This window comes from Pempheris klunzingeri, chromosome 8 (assembly GCF_042242105.1).
Source record: "Pempheris klunzingeri isolate RE-2024b chromosome 8, fPemKlu1.hap1, whole genome shotgun sequence".
NCBI classification, from domain to species: domain Eukaryota; kingdom Metazoa; phylum Chordata; class Actinopteri; order Acropomatiformes; family Pempheridae; genus Pempheris; species Pempheris klunzingeri.
Window position 1 is genome coordinate 9,086,887 of NC_092019.1, and position 18,275 is coordinate 9,105,161.

The 18,275-nt window shown below is 39.0% G+C and overlaps 4 protein-coding genes across 6 annotated transcripts in view; 3 read left to right on the forward strand and 1 right to left on the reverse strand.

Moving 5' to 3' along the window:
* LOC139204990 (exostosin-1a-like) overlaps positions 1 to 18,275 on the forward strand; it is a 436,963-nt gene that overhangs the window by 113,366 nt on the left and 305,322 nt on the right. The gene's annotated exons all lie outside the window — the stretch shown is intronic.
* Positions 6,849 to 11,320, forward strand: ncoa7a (nuclear receptor coactivator 7a). Of its 2 annotated transcripts, XM_070835544.1 has the most exons (7): positions 6,849 to 6,949; positions 7,804 to 7,999; positions 8,866 to 9,015; positions 9,154 to 9,306; positions 9,429 to 9,524; positions 9,765 to 9,838; positions 10,077 to 11,320. In XM_070835544.1, exons 1-7 carry the CDS (start codon positions 6,924 to 6,926, stop codon positions 10,213 to 10,215), a joined length of 834 nt encoding a protein of 277 aa, XP_070691645.1. In that variant the 5' UTR covers positions 6,849 to 6,923; the 3' UTR covers positions 10,216 to 11,320. The 2 variants fall into 2 exon arrangements, with proteins under 2 accessions (XP_070691645.1, XP_070691646.1); XM_070835545.1 differs by lacking the exons at positions 6,849 to 6,949; positions 7,804 to 7,999 and adding an exon at positions 8,416 to 8,513.
* hint3 (histidine triad nucleotide binding protein 3) lies at positions 12,557 to 14,731 on the forward strand. The gene is made up of 5 exons (XM_070835657.1): positions 12,557 to 12,702; positions 13,197 to 13,314; positions 13,521 to 13,590; positions 14,112 to 14,238; positions 14,370 to 14,731. Exons 1-5 carry the CDS (start codon positions 12,565 to 12,567, stop codon positions 14,415 to 14,417), a joined length of 501 nt encoding a protein of 166 aa, XP_070691758.1. The 5' UTR covers positions 12,557 to 12,564; the 3' UTR covers positions 14,418 to 14,731.
* LOC139205827 (actin-binding Rho-activating protein) lies at positions 16,703 to 17,790 on the reverse strand. Of its 2 annotated transcripts, none has more exons than XM_070836156.1 (2): positions 17,731 to 17,790; positions 16,703 to 17,302 (listed from the first exon to the last, which is right to left on the reverse strand). In XM_070836156.1, the coding sequence occupies exon 2, from the start codon at positions 17,289 to 17,291 to the stop codon at positions 16,755 to 16,757; it is 537 nt and encodes a 178-aa protein (XP_070692257.1). In that variant the 5' UTR covers positions 17,292 to 17,302; positions 17,731 to 17,790; the 3' UTR covers positions 16,703 to 16,754. The 2 variants fall into 2 exon arrangements, with proteins under 2 accessions (XP_070692257.1, XP_070692258.1); XM_070836157.1 differs by having other exon boundaries at positions 16,703 to 17,299; positions 17,731 to 17,780.

Sequence of the window (18,275 nt, forward strand, 5' to 3'; positions counted from 1 at the left end):
ATGTCTCTGGGAACAGAGTGCTGGGTAAGCAGTTTACCTCAGGTGGGGCTGCAACTGGGAGTGAGAAAATGAAAAGAGAATGACGCATAAAGAGACAGTAACAATATTGATGCCATATACAGTCATGTAGGTATTGTATGCTAAAGCGCAGCCTATGGCAGAAACACACACACATGCACACACACAGTAGTAGAGTATTTACAAAGATTCACATTCATTCTAACTTTAACCACTTATCCAAAAATCAGCATTTTACCAACTAGGGACACAGCTCCCATTCCACGTTGCACAAGCCATCCCCAATCAATTGGTCTTAGGTCCTTTGCATCCCTGAAAGTGACTTAAATCATACTGACCCACACACACACACACACACACACACACACACACACACACAGAGCACAAAAGTGGTGCCTTTTCCAGCCCAAACCAGTTTTTGCTAGCTCTGAGATTTGGTTTCGCAGCATGAAGCATAATTGCTTTAACCAGGATTTGAGCGCTAACACTTCCCGACAAGCAGCCAGTGGGAAAAAGTCTGTGACTTTGTGTAGCTAAACAATGAAGAGATGTTGAACCAAATGGAGTGGACAAAATAATGGAAACACATAGATATCAAGAACCAAACACGCAAAAGCCAACCTTAATGTCTGGGATGGCTTTAGTTCTCCTTAGAATTAATCTTAAAGTGGATCACTAAAAGCTTGTGTTTGAACCACACACATTTTTACTGTACATTGCATAACTTAAGTTAAATGCACAATGATGCATTTGAAAGCAAAGGCCACAGAACATTTTTTTTTAGCACTATCAAGGGAAGACACCAACTTAAACTAATTGTATTTTTTTGGATGTTGTGAATAAAATAAATACAGATTCATTTGATTAATTTTTGTTAAGTTTGTATTATACAATTCACATGTAAACCAGACCGAGCCGGACGCCAAAGCTGATAGACTTTACACCTGTAACCTTTGACTGAACTCTGCTGTGGCCATGCTCTCTGAATTGATTGGCAAATGTCCGTTCGGTTCTATTATCATTTAGACACGTACACTCTTGACTTGCATGCATGCACAAACACCTACACATGCAGAGATGAAGATGACTAATGTATAAATAATAACAGATCAAATCTAAGCAGGCCTCACAAAATGCTCACACATATCCTGTACCTACGCACATGCACGCACTTCGTGAGTTTTTGCAATAACTCCTTATGGACTTTAGGATTGTCAGAAATCAATGCCCCTGCACGGTTCAACTTGTGGTCATATCACATTGAAAGTTTGTCTGTTACAACAACATAGTTCTCTATGGTTCTAACAAAGATGATATGGTGCTGTGTTTTCTTGAGAAAAACATCTCATCGTATCGAGAGAATCTACGTTATTGTAACATGTTATAACAGTAGATTGAGAGGAGTTTTCTCATGGTGACTGCAATTTGTGCAGCAACTGGGACAATAGTGGGAGTAAATTCTGTGTACTTGGTCTTTTCAGTGTGACATTCAGCCTTTAAAGGTGCGTTCTTGATACATTCACTGTTACTCTCAATAGTGTGTATCCTTTGGGTTTAACAAACTGGATGCAATTTGTTTCTCATAAAAAATTTGCAAGGATGATTGATACATACTTTGTGTATTACCACCACCAACTGTCAATCAGTAAAATAGTGTGAAACTGACAGCAGGAATGTGTATTGCATTGTCCGAGAACATTTAAAACATTGCTCTGTGGTGCAAGTGATCCAGAACAGGGTTTGTTTAAGTGTTTTTACATGAGCCCTTAAACCAACTCTAAGCAAGTAATTAAAAAACAACATTATTTATCTTTTTCTATGAGAATTTGCATGTTTTTTGCGATATTACATCTGTAGTGTGAGAAAGCCACAGACAAACAGCGATTAGCTGTTTCCCTGCATTTCTGAATAGCTATAGCTCTTCAACCAAACCACAAATGTGATGAATATGATAAAAATGTTGTCTACTCTTGAAATTAAGAAACAATGATCATATTTAGCTGAGAGTGATCAGAGGTGTATTTGTTCGTGTTTGCTGTTACAATTCACAGTCCCTAAGCTTCAACCATTCGAATGTGAAACTTGATGTTGGTTATGTTGTATCCATAGACTGTATAAACCACTATCACAGTTTTATTCTATTACCTAGTATTCTATTACCTATTTGCCTGTTTGTATTGTCCCCTACAGCACTAGATGTATTCAATAAGCTAAATACAGTTTTAAATCCTTTAGAAAAGTAATGTTTTCTCTGTCTGTTTTGCGTAAGTGTTGCTTTCTAGGTGACTCACTCAGTTCTTCAGCTGTTTCCACAACAATAAAGCTACACACTGGTGTTACATGTTAAAACAAAACATTGAGACGCTCCACTTTGGGCCTTTAGTATTACATAAGTTGTCCATTGTGGCATTTTCTATTCAATTACTGGTTCAATTACCAGAATCAAACAAGTAACATCTTGATGGATTGCACTGTATGTCCAATTTCATTTGATTAGACTGTAAATGTGAAAACAAAGTGACAATAATTTTATGTTAAATGTCTGTGGCAAGAAGATGATCTTGCACAAAAAAGAACAGAGACACCTATGAGGCATTTTCACAATCAAACAAAATAACTGGAAAATCTTTGGATTTATCTACCGGTCACCGTGGCTATAGACTTCTGAAAAGCCACCATACTCTTTTAGCTTACTAATGTACAACTTTTAGTGTGTCAGTAAGACACACATACTTGCAACTCAACAAATCATTAAATGCACCCACATACAAGGCTCCAAAAACCAAGTTTACAGGAGTAAACAAGACCATCTATATAAACGTGAAGAATGATGCTTGTTTGTGTGCATATGTGCTTGAATGCCTTGTGTGTGTGTGTGCATGCATGTCTTTTTATAGTTAAGAGAACAAATTGTTATCTGTTACATAAACTATCATTGTGAGGAAATTCCTACACTGCCAGCTTGCCAGGTCCTTATGATGTCAAAGGGCCATTTGAGGGTTAGAATTAGGTTAAGGGTTAGGGTGACGGTTGGGGAATGTGTTACATCAATGAGTGTTCTACCAACTATGGAAAGAAAGGAATATGTGTGTGTGTGTGTGTGTGTGTGTGTGTGTGTGTGTGTGAGACTAAATTCAACCCAGACAAATGATGATGCTGGCTCATTTCCCAGCCTTTTCCCATGTCTGGTTGGAAGCGTGCAAGGGCCAGAGAGGATTTACCAGAATTGGAGGAGAGGTGAAGCATCAACTGCTCTGAAACAAGCTGCTGCCAAGAAAGCGAAGAAGGCATGTGGTATGTATGAGGGTGTGCACATGCACTGTAAACTCCATCATTTACCAGAGACCAACAGGTTCTGGGACAAGTCCCAACAATATCTGAAACCTCTTAAATGTTCTTGGGCGCAGTCGTTTGCAGCAACAAGGAACAAAGCCTACGATCACACTGCAAGCCTTTGTGCTCAATTCGGATTTACTGCTCAGCTGTTCACATTATTCTTTAAACGTTTAAATGTTACTCTGTCCAATACCAGATTCCACTGTGAACTGGTCAAAGTGCTGAAATGAATGTCCAAAAGAACAATAACAAAGACGTCACACGCAGCACACTGTTGTGCAGAAGGAATCAGTGAAGCCAGTGTTCATGGCTTCAATTATAAGTTAATGTGCAGTGGAAGCCAGTGAATTGATGAACAGATAACGAGGACAAGGAAGAGGAGACAGACAGACACGTGTTTTAATTAATTATGGATGTGTGTCTGGATGTGGGTGTCGGAGTCAGGAGTCGTGGGGTCGTGATGTGGTATGCCAAGCATTACTTTTAACTACATCTGGTGGAGCCTCTCCACAAGACCTGCTAGCCAACACACTCAGTTCAGATATCTAGAGTGATATACAAATGTTCAGACCACATATGGAAGTGGCCCAAATTAGAATTTAATAGATCAGATTTCATGTGATTCATGCTTTTCACACTGAAGTGAAAAAAAGTCACACATGAAACAAAATCAGATTTGGGACACTTTTGCCTGAAGTCCGAACATAGCCAAAAGTTAACAATAAGATATTATAGCTTGATGATGCACATATCATTATATACATATTTATCCCTCTGTGATTGAAAGATGCAGACATTTAACTGTAAAACTGCACTAGAAAAGAACTTGTATTTTAAAGTGAGGAAAGAAATGTTTGTGTAGATTATCATTTTACAATATATAACAATATATCCTAAATGTTTGACATTACATGGAACGATTTCCCCAGTGGCGTTCATCTTCTTTAAGCTCAGTTGCAGATTTCAGCACCACAATATTTTCTTGCTTGCTTTGATGACAGGAAATTAAGTAAACCATGCACGTGCTGTGTAATTTTTAGTGGGAACCAAAACAGAACCTTATGCTGTCACCAAAGCCTTCTTGAGCAAGCAGTTCATTCGCCCATGCAAGCAGGTGTTGTTTGTTTCTATTGACATGTTTTTTTAAACAGGCAAAGCGCACAGTGCATTGGACAGACTCAAGGTGAAGACATAATGCTCCCAGAACAGCTATGCAGATGAAACTCAAAACATAACCTCAAGCTAATGTCATCACCATCTTTTCTAAAAAAAAAAAAAACATCTCAGCTGTGATATTTTTGCACAGACTTGAATGAGTCATTGAGTAACAGTGGAAAGTTCTTCTGCACATGTGTAGGACTGACACGGATACATTTGTATTTGAGTATGGATGCATGCATAAATGAGTATGGCCACATGCACGTCTGCTCGTCTTGGCACATATGTGTGCATAGATCTGTCTTCTGAAGTGTGTATATCTTTGTGCCTGTGTTTACTTATTGATCTTGCCTGTGTGTCAGGCTGGACACTCACATTGATTTTGTCCATCCTATTTCTCTTGTGAAAGAGCATCATGAGTGATTGTTGACCCCAATAGCGTTGCTATTGTAATCTCCTGACCCGATATTAGAACATGAACAAACCTGTGTTTGAGTACTGGATCATTTTCTACTTTAGCAAAATACATTCCTGTCATTATAATTATGTAACTAAGATGATCTGTTACTGTATATATCAAGGCCTTGTACTGATATATATATATATATATATATATATATATATATATATATATATTAGTGGAAGACAATTAGAGTTACAGGAATACAATACAGTCCTTCATTCACGTGTGTACAAATTATTATCCGCTGAAATACAGAGAAGACCATAGAAAGATCTAGTCCTAAAAGTGAAGATATTTGGAAAAACAACCTCAAAGCAGCTCTCACAAATAGGATTACTGCTTCAACAGCTCAGCATGTTCTGATTATCTGGCCCATTGATAAGTTATTTGTGTTTACCTACTTAATCCTAATGACCACAGATAGAAGAAACAGACAACTCTGTGATTCTGTTTGAGCATTAGTGCAGAAAGATAATGGCCAACACAGGAAAATGATCAAGTCTGAAAGAGTGTATTGAACATTGATCATTTATGAATGGTCAACACTGCAATCAGCGTGTACTGCTTTGATTAAATCTTGATTTTGAGGCTGGAACCTGAGACTAATCCTGATAGAGTGGAGACTGTTAAGATAAAGGCCTTTTATAACAGATGCTGGGAGACAGAGTTGGAATGAGTTTATGCACCCATGTGTGTATCTTAAGTAACCACACATCCCTGTCTTTTCACTAAACATACATCGAAAACTCAAGTCTACCTACTGCCTTGCTCTGACTACCTCTTTAAAACAGTCCACAACCATTCCTTTATGTAATGCTCGCACCTCTGAGAAACTGCCAACTGCCGAATTAATGACATTAATCAGTCAACAGAATGATTGGCTGGTTGATTGGAAGAAAAAGAAGAAAGAAAAGATGTTAATGTGAATCTTTTAAGTGAAAGTATAAACAGAGTATCAATTACAAGAAAATGTCTTCCATTAGATATATAATAGAATAGATATATAAGAGTTATATAATGTATTAATTAGCGAGCTTTCCTCTGTTTTCAGTGTTTATGCTAAGCCAAGCGAACCAGTTGCCAGCACTATCTTCATATTCACTGTACAGACCTGTGAGTGGTATAAATCTTCTCATCTAACTCACACCAGCTAAGTGAGTAACCATCATTTGTCAAAATGTGAAACTATTCACTTAAATCAAAGTGTAAATGTATATTAACAACTTGTACAAAAACCATACGGTTACTTTTTATGCACTGTATAATAATGCATTGTGTTTTATATGCTTATCAGAGGTTTTTAAAATGTGAACCTGGATCAGTAACTGCAGATATAAGAGTAATATAGTGCAGGGAGTAAAATGTGAAATATTTCCCTTTGAAATGTAGTGGAGTTGCAGAAAATGGAGATACATGAGTAATGTACAAGTACACCAGAATTCTTTTAAATGGTGATAATAAGTAACTGATTTTGTTTTCAGCACTGATGGGATGGGAAGTGGGATCATTGTGGAAGACTGAGGGGCAGAAACACAGACAGGAAAGCACAATGTAAAGACAGTTAAACTGACTGACAGACATAAATGCAAGCATTTATCTTTCTGTCAACCCAACTCATTCAGTCAGAGTCACTACCTTGACACAGTAACTGGCTGAACTCCTGCCAAACTACAGGACAGGGACCCACAGCAGGTCAGGTTAATGTGTCACCAGACATTCAGGCTTTCATGCAATCCTTGTGTGAGTATGTTCAGGCTGCGTAGAGCTGTCAAGGGAGAAAGGGAGGGTTTATGGTCAAAGGGGCTTATCTCAGCAATTGATCCTCTGGTATAAAATGCTGGCCATGGCAGAGACTCAGTGTGGACATGCTGCTTCAGCACTGAGCCTCCAAACCATCTACTCCCTTCTTCTTACAGTTTTACCTCAACGCCTTCTTCTTCATTCCGCCATGGGAGTTGCATACAGCGTTGGAGAGTAAGTAGGACGAATATAAATATTGGAGGCGTTATTTGGAGTCAAGTGTTCTGTTTTTCTCGTTTCAACTATTTTCAACAGCTTGGACATGCAGACCATCTAATTCAAGAGAACATTTTAAATCCAATCTTCTTCATGTGCAAAGGAAGCAAAGGAGAGTTGCTTACGTCATATTATGGCAGAAAGAGGTTGTTGCAGTGCAGATTGATATGTGGAGGAGATCCTCTCTCTCTGCCTCTTTTGTGTGTGCGGGGGTGGGGTGGGGGTTGACAGGAAGACAGGAAGAAAGGGAGCGGAAGAGAAAGAAAGAGGCTTGATTGAATTTAGACATGGCTAAAGTCAAAGTATGTTTAAATGGGCTTCTAGGATTTCTCTACTGAATTTCCCAAAAGTGGTTGATTTATGAATGAGAATCCAGCATAAAAAAATCTCCAAAAAAGGGTTCCTAATTTCCTTATGTTCTTAGATATACTCTGTCCAGCATGATTAATCTTTAAAGCATTCATAGAATACCTCCCTTTCCTGCCAGTCATGCCCAGGCATGCTTCAGCACATATGTCAGAGGAAATGCAGGTTGGACCAACAGTCATCCATGCATTAATTGCAGCAACATTACATGCTCAGTATGAACTAAAGTTTCATTTACTGTTCTCCAGTTATGATGATGTAACTATTTTCTGATTACATTATGTCAACACTTTACAGTGGTGTTAGAATCCCTTCGCTTATCATATTAAAAACCATTCATTTTAGTCATAGTGAGCCACTCTACCCAGAGACTCAACACTAATTAGGTATGATATGCAATGATTATCTGTATGTAAAAAGTGTACATTGTCCTTTTGCCTTTACAGGGTTGACCACCTCTACACCTTCTTTGTGCAGTGGTCACCAGAAATCTACACTAAAGGCAACAAGAAGAACCGCCAGACCCGCTACCTCATTAGAGAGAAACATCAGAACCGCTATCTGGTAGTGGAGAAGAACAAGGTGGCTGTGATCAACAAGTTCCTCAGTAATCCTGTCAACCCCACTGCTAAAAACTGGGAGGTAAGGTTTGCACAAACACACACAGGCATGATTTCAGATGAAACAAAATGATGTGCATCTTTAACTGTAGGTTAGAATTAGGTCAAGATATTAACCACTCTATAGTTTAAACATTTGCATCCCTCACTTACAGTAACTGAGGCACCAAAGTGCTTGGCAGGTATCCCAGGCGTTGTGGGAAATCCTACCGTTTCCATATATGGACATCCTCTCCCTAACCCAGCATTGCAAAACCCTGCTTCGCTTTCCTGTTTAGAGAGAAAGGAAACTGTTCGGTATCAGAGCTAACCAATAAGAATCCCCCTAACTCAAATTTCCAACCAATAACATTTCAAACAGAAAAAGTGAAAGTAACCCAGAGGGTACAAATTATGAATGCTGGCTGGCTTGGTTAATAGACATGTGGCACTGCAGAGGGCAGAGATTGACAGAGAAATCAGGAGCTATGAAGCTGCTGCCAGAGAATATCAAGGTGCTTTATTTTGCCAGGGCCTGTGTGGAGCCGTATGTTGAGGTAGGACTACTATCATGTTAGTACTGCATTTATGGGGTAAAATATACTTTACTTTGTGGGAAAAATGTTTTATTATCCATCCAACCATCTGTCTCACCGGCTTGTCATCTAGCACTCCAGTTATGAATTTACTTGTGATTGTCAGAGCATCTTACAATTTACTGGTGTAATACATATTTACCTTTTAGATTTGATGTGTGCACTGTCTGTAAATGAGCTACTCAACCACAGACCACAGACCTATATGAAATTTCCAGAAAACTATAGTATGACGTGTGTCAAGTGATAGTGTCAAAATGTTAGATGATTGATTTTTTTTAACAGATTTGTTGCATTCTGTGTTCCCCTGCAGATCATCACAGTGAAGGACTCCAAGCATCGCCTGAGTGTGAGCTCGGAGGACTCTGAGGCAGAGGAGCCAGAGTACCAGGAGGAAGTTGATGATGTTCTACCTGTATTGGACGACCAAAGCCAGCTGCTGAATGACCACCACCTAAAGAGAGTACGTAAAGTGTCTAAGCAGATGATTTGGCAATGATTGATTACAGCCATCGACCACAGTTTCGCCGTGATGAATTGTTATAATTATTTTACACCTTTCAATAAGACATCTTTTGACTAATAACTCCTTTTCCAACAGCTTGCTGCTCACATGCCAGCAAGGTGCCAGGGTTATTCATGGCAACTGGTCTACAGCACAGCCATCCATGGGAGCAGCCTGAAGACTCTGTACAGGAACATGGCTGGCCTGGACAGCCCTGTGCTGCTAGTCATCAAAGACATGCACAAAAAGGTATGTATCTTCATGTTAAGTCTACCAGGCTTTTTAGTGCACAAATGTAGTCAAACTAGTACAGTGATTAACAGTATATCTGTAGGTACTCTTTTAATGACCTGATGTCTCTGTGTTTTCAGGTGTTTGGGGCTTTTTCATCTGATCCATTCAAAGTCAGTAAATACTGCTACGGCACAGGAGAAACCTTCCTGTTTAGCTTCAACCCTGACTTCAAGGTGAGAGAAGAATTATTTCTTGATACTTACAGAACTGGTGTATTTTTAATACAACAAAATACTTATTTTCAACCATTTGATAGCAATTTTCCGGCTTAGGGAACTAAAGATAGTCTTGGGAAAGTAATTTTAAGTAACTTTCAGATAAGGATAGAAAAATTAATGAAAAATAAATATTTTTTGGAACTTGTGTGGGTTTGAATACAAGTTTCTTATGTCTCAAATTTGGTGTTTTCCCAGGCGTACAGATGGAGTGGTGAGAACTCCTACTTTGTGAGCGGCAACTTGGAATCTCTGCAGATCGGAGGAGGAGGGTAAGTTATATGGTTACTGATTTCCCTTTTTAAAATATAGACATACTCATCAAAGGAAAAGGAAGCGTTATGTACGTTAGTCTCATAAAGTAATAAAACGCAACACCATAAAGTGATTACTTTAACTCTGACTTGTGCAATATCTGGGATTATAGTAACTGGTATCTGAGAGCATGAAACATATACAACTTTTAAAAGATTTGATATTAAGGTGGCATTTTTTTCTTGGTGTCCATAGGGGTGGATTTGGCCTGTGGCTGGATGCAGATCTTTACCATGGTTCAAGTTTCTCCTGTCCCACCTTCCACAACGCATCTCTCTCCTCACAGCAAGACTTTATTGTACAAGACCTTGAAGTCTGGACTGTGCAGAACTGAGGGAGAAAATCTGAATAGACGAGATAAAATCAAAGTAGAACCCCACTGTCCTGTCTGGACTTACAAAGCCTCAAGACTTCAAGGAGTTCGTATGGTTTAGCCACTACTGTGCAAAACCTGATAGAGCAGTTGCTATCATCTGTGCATCCGGCTCAGATTAGCTCACATACAGTATGAAGCCTGTTCTAGTGGTTCTAGGGTTGGACTCTCTGCTTATGCTGGTTTGATCTGTGCCTGTTGAAGACAAGTGGCTGGGCAGAATCCTGCGATTCAGGATCCTGCTGTTTTAAACTATTCATCGGCTATCAATCTGAAGCCTTGTGCTTAGCCCAGTAAGTAACTGGCACCTGAAGCTTTAAGCCCCCATTGCCCTCCATTGGCAAGGGAAAGCATTATAATACAAAGTTCAGAGTAATGCTGTTGGATAGTTTGTAACTACTGTAAGCACATTCCACATGTAAGGAAAATTATTTTTTATTTTCTCCCAACCTTGTGTGATTGCGAAATTTTAAAATGTGTCTTCATGGTCTGAAAGTGTGCATATGTTACTACTACTTGCTTTCATGGCCCTTGGGTTTATGAAACATACACATAAAGGGCCATATAAATCTTTTAGACAACAAAGGTTGAATAATTGATTTATGGTAAAAAAAAAAAAAAAATACTGTAACATGATAGGAACCATCATGGCCTATCCAGACTTTTGTGTTTTTTCTTACATAAGGTCTGGTTATAATGTTCTCCAATTGAAAACTGCTGCTGCAGATGAAAGACCTTACCACTCAGGTTCACAAATAAAAGTAGAGTTGCACTGTAAACAACTCATTATCTGTAATGTGTGTCATCTGTAGTAAATGGACAACGTTTTAAGGTGCATTCAAGTATTTTACGTATCTTATCTATATATTTAAAAGTATTTAAGAACATCAGGACAACAGGAAAGCAATGCAACATTTCATGTTTCTGTTTGTTTTACATTTCTTTATGCTTGTGTGTAAATCTGAGTTTGCAGGCAGTGCTGGCACTGCCAACTGTTGTTTCGTGGAACTGCGTAAAATATTTCATTGCATTAATATTTTATTATGAATAAATCCTTAAAACATCACGTTTCCCCCAGAGGAAGCTGTTTTTTAATGCCACATATAACAATTGAATTGTCACAAAAATGGGGAACAACAAAGTAGAAGTAGATGGAAATAGAGAAAAAATGTAATAATGCAAACTTGTGTGCCAGGCTATAGGTCTCTGCACCTTTAGGTACTTTGATCAGCTGAAAGGGGACTGCTGGTGGTTTACATATGCATTCAAACACATTCATACCTATGGGTAATGTTTTCATCATGAAAACTCAGGCACACGAATAGGCCACAAAAGACCACGTAGAAAAGCAATTTTCATGTATGTTTGACAGCAGAATAGTCGTACTTAAAGCACTTTGAACCTGTATCACAGGTTCCCTTTCATGTTTTGCAAAGTAGGATTTATTTTTTGTGAGATAATCAGACAGCCCCTTTTCCCTTCCAGTAAGAATGAAGGTTTCAACAACAAAAATAGAGGTTGGCCTGCAAAATACCACAGGAAAAGAGGCCAAACCGCAATGCATCACAGAATTGTGTGAATATCCTGGCAGGTAGGAGGGGGGACTTTACGTCCCTACCTAGAGCTGTCTCATATCCTGTCCGTTGATACAGGTAGAACATGCAGTCTACAGTCATCAAAGTTCACAGAAAGGCCCAAAACATCACATTGTCAAAAACTAACAAATTCTTTATGGCCACAGTTGTCCACATGTCCATTTTAGAGTACTCTTTCTTACCAAGTATGGCCTCAATGACCCCATTAAATTCGACCATATGGTCACAGGATTGGCTGTTTTCGCTACCAAAGCCCAAAAGTCTCTGTTGGAGTTTAAATGTAGGTAACTTTTCCCGTAAGAACACTGATTATCCACAGATTCATCAACTCCCATTACAATGTGACTTGATTTTGATTTAAAATATAGCTATAGAAGAAAAATTCCAAACACTTAATGTACAAAATAATAATAATAATAAATGAATAGTGTTTTCATGAAGAACACTGATAAGCTGATTCCAGGTGTGGATCTCTGTGCAAGAAGCGAGAGACAGAAAAGTTGGACAATGACTTTGAAAGATTTTGTTAATGTGATGCAGACCATGTAAAATGAGTTACCAAACATAATATAATGAACCGCATCGCTCTCTGGTGGCAGTTTTCTTCCCATACACTTGCAATCCAGCTCGACAATCTTTCGTTTTCCCCTTGTGAGCTCGATGGCCTCTGGGATCGACTGTTCAGGCCTAACTTTTGACAATTCATTGAACAACAATGGCAGGAGTGGAGGCTACACAACCTGCCCAGCCCGATGTTTCCAAATCTAGCAACGTGCCAGCTGAAGGATACGACAAGAAATGTATTTTCTGCAAGATTGTAAACAACGAAATGGGCACGGAGCTTCTTCACAACGTGAGAGCATTTTATTAACTAAACAACATTGAATGCTAAGCTAGCTAGCATTAGCCTGTAAGTGTAAACAGCTGTGCTAAGCGTATTTAGCTCTGTTACTAAGACTGTGGAGATGTAGCTAATGTCTGATCTGTAACTTACCTGCACAGTAACTACCACACCTGTGTTAAGTGCTATAGTATTTTCTTTTATAGATTTGCTAGGCTATTGTGTTGTATTGCTGGGTGTGTCTCATGTTTTCCCCCTTAAATACCCAGGGAACCCTAAATAAATTCAGCTATATTTATTTTACGAGATCCCCTGAAACACAGTGTTTCTTTGGAAACAACAGCTGTAGGGGAGGTGATGCAGAGCTGAAAAGGTTAGCTAACAACAAAAGTTAGCTAACATGTTGAAAGATAAGTTGCACTGTAGTAAACACTGTAGTCGATCATCTTTCACTCTTACCTGTCCTGAAGCTGATTTATTCATTTATTTATTTATGTCTGCTGCAGGATGAGGAGATCTCATGTTTCAGAGACATCAAACCTGGAGCTCCCCACCATTACCTGGTCATCCCAACCAAACATGTTGGAAACTGTAAATCACTCAACAAAGAACATGTGCCTTTGGGTGAGATTTAAACTACATGACCTATTACTGACACTCATGGAAATGGTTGCATGTTGCTGTCCTCATTTTATGCCACCGAAGACAATTTCTCTGAATAAAGTATAGTTTCAAAATGAAAAGCAATACTTATTTTTTCCAAAAACACATCTTATGTTTAATGGAATATTAAGTTTAAAATATTGTATGTGCTGTTTTGTCATACCCAGTGAAGCGGATGGTTGAGACGGGGAAGGAGATCCTCCAGAAAAACAACATAACAGATCTCAGTGATGTCAGGTGGGTACATTCAGTGCTACATTTTGTAGTTCTCAGCTCCTCACATTGATAGTTTGTGGTGGCTCATCAATATAAGTACTACTATAAAGGAAACATCCTTTTGTCACTTTACATTAACCATTAATCCCCTGGTCAAGGTTCCGTTATTCAGTTTACGAATAATGACGGACTATTTCAAGATGAATGGTCCCTTTAAAAACAATCAATACTGAAAATCAATACTGTGCCTGTGTAGACAGAAGAACAAGCAAACAATCCACAGTCAGGTACTGATAAACATTATACACATAATAACAGAATTTACTTCGATGTAGAGTAAAGTATTAACTGCACCAAATGAACAGTAGAACTTAATCCCATGGAAACTGTAATAGAGCATCCGTTTTTTAATTATTACTGACTAACTGAACATTCAGCGTTGGCAACATATCTGTTGCTTTGTAACAACTGGGTGATGCTGAGCAATGCTCTTCATGTAGCAGTGAGACTCTGTGTAGTCATGCCTTTTTCTTTGTCTGCAGGTTTGGTTTCCATTGGCCCCCATTCTGCTCTGTCACACACCTACACTTGCATGTCCTAGCACCTGCTAGCCAAATGGGCTTCATGTCCCGCCTCTTCTACAGACTCAACTCCTATTGGTTTATCACGGTAAGCCCCCTCTTACCCCTCCAACCCTGTGACGCCTTCATACTTTAGTTAATCCAGGTGGAGTTTTAAGGTCAAGCAGTGCTGCTGTCAGTCTAATGTCTGTTCTGTCCACATCTGTTCATGTCTTGCAGGCAGACCAGCTGATTCAACTTCTCAACTCTAAAGGAGAGACCAACTGATCACTTGCTTTGGATCCAGTTCTTACAGTATTTGACTGTGATGACGTGACTAAAACATCTACCTCCTTACAGATGTCATGCTGGATGATGTACAGTCACGTTAAGTTGCTGTCTTTTTGGCCACAGCTAATGACAGAGCCACTGAAGCTGACATATTTGTAACAAGAGACCACTTGAACCACTGAATGAAGCCAAATCTCGTTTCTTGTCACTGGAGACATGTCACGCAAATGTTTGAGGATCACAAGTAAACAGTTTTAAAAATGTTTTTACAGAAGAATTTAATTAAATCTCCATTAATCTGCTGTAGTAAAATGTATTTACTCTATGAACCAAGTACTGTAGTGTGATTCACATCTGCTAATCACTAGACAATGTTAAAGGCATTTTTTTTTTTTTTACTGAATGGAGAGGGGATCTGAGTGGAACAGTAGATGAACTGAGATGACCATAAATGACAATGAATCATCATTTCCCAGCCAGAAACTCCCAGTGCTTTGCAAGTATCCGCATGTATAACTGAGATTCATTTAAAACTCTGTAAGAAAAATGAATTTGTTGAATTCATTTATTGGCATAACATTAGACAGCTGTGTATATCATGAGTTCCTCAGCTATATTGAGTTTCTCTTCACTGGTTGACATGATGTGGCCTGGCTGGTCAAAGTGCATAGTAACATCTTCATTAACTATTAACAAGGCTCCTTTACAGCGGAAGCGACTAAGTCATCCTCTGAGACTGAGAAGCAAAGTTTTCCTGATGATCTCAGCAAGCACTGAAATATACCGGGCTCTTTGTTAATACATGCTAATATTTGACTTGATGAAATGTCTTGTGATTGATTGTGTTACGATATATAATAAGACCTGACTTGGTGCATGAGATGAATACTTATGCCATACTACACTACTGTATGTTAAGGAATGTGAAGAAAGAAAATCACACTGTATGTACTGTATGAACGTGTATGCACTTTAACAAGTCATTTTAAATAAATAATATATTGCTGCTTTCTAATGTAGTGAGTCCTAGATATCAGTTTACACTCTCTAACAGTCATTAGTTTAACTACGCCAGGCAGTGGTTACAGTTCACAAAGCACTTACAGTAACGCAATAACAGACCAGACTCTTTTCTTTCTTTATTATAATACCTTACACAGTAGTAGCTAATTGATTCGTCTGCTGCTGCCTTCATTAGTTTGCATGGCAATTACTTTCAAAAGCAGCAGATACTTTGGTGTGTAACAATCGATGTTGTAGTTAGTTCAATATGTAGATCCAACTCCATTAAAAACAGCAGCATTCTTAAGTGTAATATACATCTATCTCAGTGTGGTGCAGGTATACAAAGTTTCAAACTGTAATGAGATCTCCTAAATTACAAAGCGCACTTGTAATAAACACATGATCTGAAGCACCCAAGATAAGTCAGATCAAGTTCATCCTATAGCACCATATTGTCTGTCACAGGCAGCCTCATGTTCTCTTTGGCTTTGGTTCAGTCTCATTAACTACTCTGACTTCATGTCAGCTGCTCACTCCTCCACTTTCCCCATGTTAAAAAGCTAGTGAAGGAAATGTAGTGAAATGGATTGTTCAGCCAAGATGTGAACTGTTTCTTTTACAATGATGATAATGATATCAAGGATAGCTTGGATTTAGAATTTAAAATAATACAAATGCATGAAAATTCACTTTTGAAGTAACTAAGTCAGCCTAGCAAACACAGCTACAAAAGTGGGCAGTTTTGGACTAATACACACATGCAGTATATCTGTGATATCTCTGCTGTCAAGTTTTAACTTCTGATCAATATTTCTCTTTGTGTTTAACGTTGACATATCGTGTCATGATTGTATTCCCCTTGAAATGATTTTAATATTTTTGATTGAAGCACCTCTAGTTTAGGTACAAGTATTTTGCCCTTTGTGAAGAATTATACATTTCTTTGAAAACTCACAAGACTTATTTTATGACAAGTTGTGCTGAATGGTGTCTCGTTATTCATTAACTCAGTCCATTTCTAGCAGGTTTTACTGCTTTTTCTGCCCCCTGTGTGTATCTGCATTGTCGACAGTAGATTTAGTCAATCTTGCATTTTTAGCATGAGGAGAAAATGTGCTACTATGCCTTAAGTACATTCCTCAGGGAGGTAGTGTGAATTATCAAGGTTTTTACTTGTGTTGGCAAAAAGGCCTATTTATTCTAAGTAAAAGTGCCATTACAGTATATGATTGAAGTTCTATCTGAATATGTCAATGAGTGCTGCCATGAGGTAGCTCTATACTTTCCACTGAATGTACTTCATGTAACACAAATCAAGGCATCTGATCACTACAACAGAGTGATAACGACATGGTTATCCTGGCCCTGCCACAGCATCTCCCCCTCAAAGTCAACCAGCCTCTGCTTCCTCGCTCGTAGAAGGATCCCCACCAGTTTATTAGAGATAGTCACGTAATGCTCAAACAGCTTCCCAAACTCTACTGTGATCGCTTTCCCATTGCTGCTGCTGGCATCCAAATCTTTGTGTCTTGGCTCTCCAATGCTCCTTATCACCTCACACAGCTCCTGAACCTCTTTGCTGATGTGTGTGTGAGCATCCTTCCCCCGCTGCTCTGTCATGGAGCCCTGCAGGGGCCTCCCGTAGTCGTCCTGCCCCCTCTGAGGGACCACCACACTGGGCCTGGTGTCGTGACTAAAGGGATTGTTCTTTTGGTACTCCTGGTGCTCACTGGACCACCTCTGCCAGTTCTCCTTTAGGCCTTTTACAGAAACAATGCACACTGCGGTGTCGTCGCTGAACTGAGCAGGGGCTGGGACGTCCCCTTCAGTTGCCATGACGGTGGTGCTCTGGCTGTTTGTCCCCATTGCTGGCACTGCTGAGGAGAGTTACATAACTTTAATTTGTTATTTCTACATACAGGAATAAAATGGTGTAATCACTCAGTCTGAGTGAGTAGTTTTACTGCTTTATTATGTAAAAACACAAAATTCCTCTAAATAATCTAATTTCAAGCTAAAATTCATATTAAACCTAATCATCATTGTACCAGGTGTGTTTTTGTGATTTAGCTGTATAGATCTGTATATGAATCTATGATAACTGATGGCTGAGAGTTCAGCGATGCTTTTCTGGTTTTACAATACATTCAAATGACAATTCATACAGTCTAAACAAAAATGAAAATAATATTTTACAATATCAACATCAGATCACCATCGAAACTAAAAGAACTGAACATCCTGCTTTGAAAAGTGACCTTTCAGAGATTTGGTGTGAAGAGTAATCAAACATGATCCGACTTACATGTCTCACATAGACTCGGTGCTCACTTTATCCTGTAGTGATGTTTCATTGTAGCCAAAGTCCTGTGGCTGCACTGTTACTGTGTAGCACAAATTCACAATGCTGCTGCAGTGCTGACAGAAGCAGGAGTGTGGATGCTCCTCTGTCGAAGGCAAAACCACTGTGATAGACATCTGTCTCAGCCAGTGTCCGGTGGGAGAGGATCCTGACAGCCAATCAGTGATCAGAGGGGGAGACAAGGTGCCTCTGAAGTAAAGCAGATTACAGCCTGGAGGGGACAGGAGTTTATCCAGGCACGCAAGTGCAGAATAATAACTTATTTATGACACAGAGTGACGTGATATTAAAACAAACCCACCAACAAACAGTATTGGTGGTTAAATTTGGACAAAGTCACCAAATAATATAAAACAATCCCAAACTAACAGCAGCTAGTGGAAACACTGGTTATCTGCCAGTAGATTTGCATAAAAGTGCAAAACAAAACAGGTCACACAATGACCTTGCAGCCAATGTGTCATATCAAACTGAAGAGAAGACCTCAT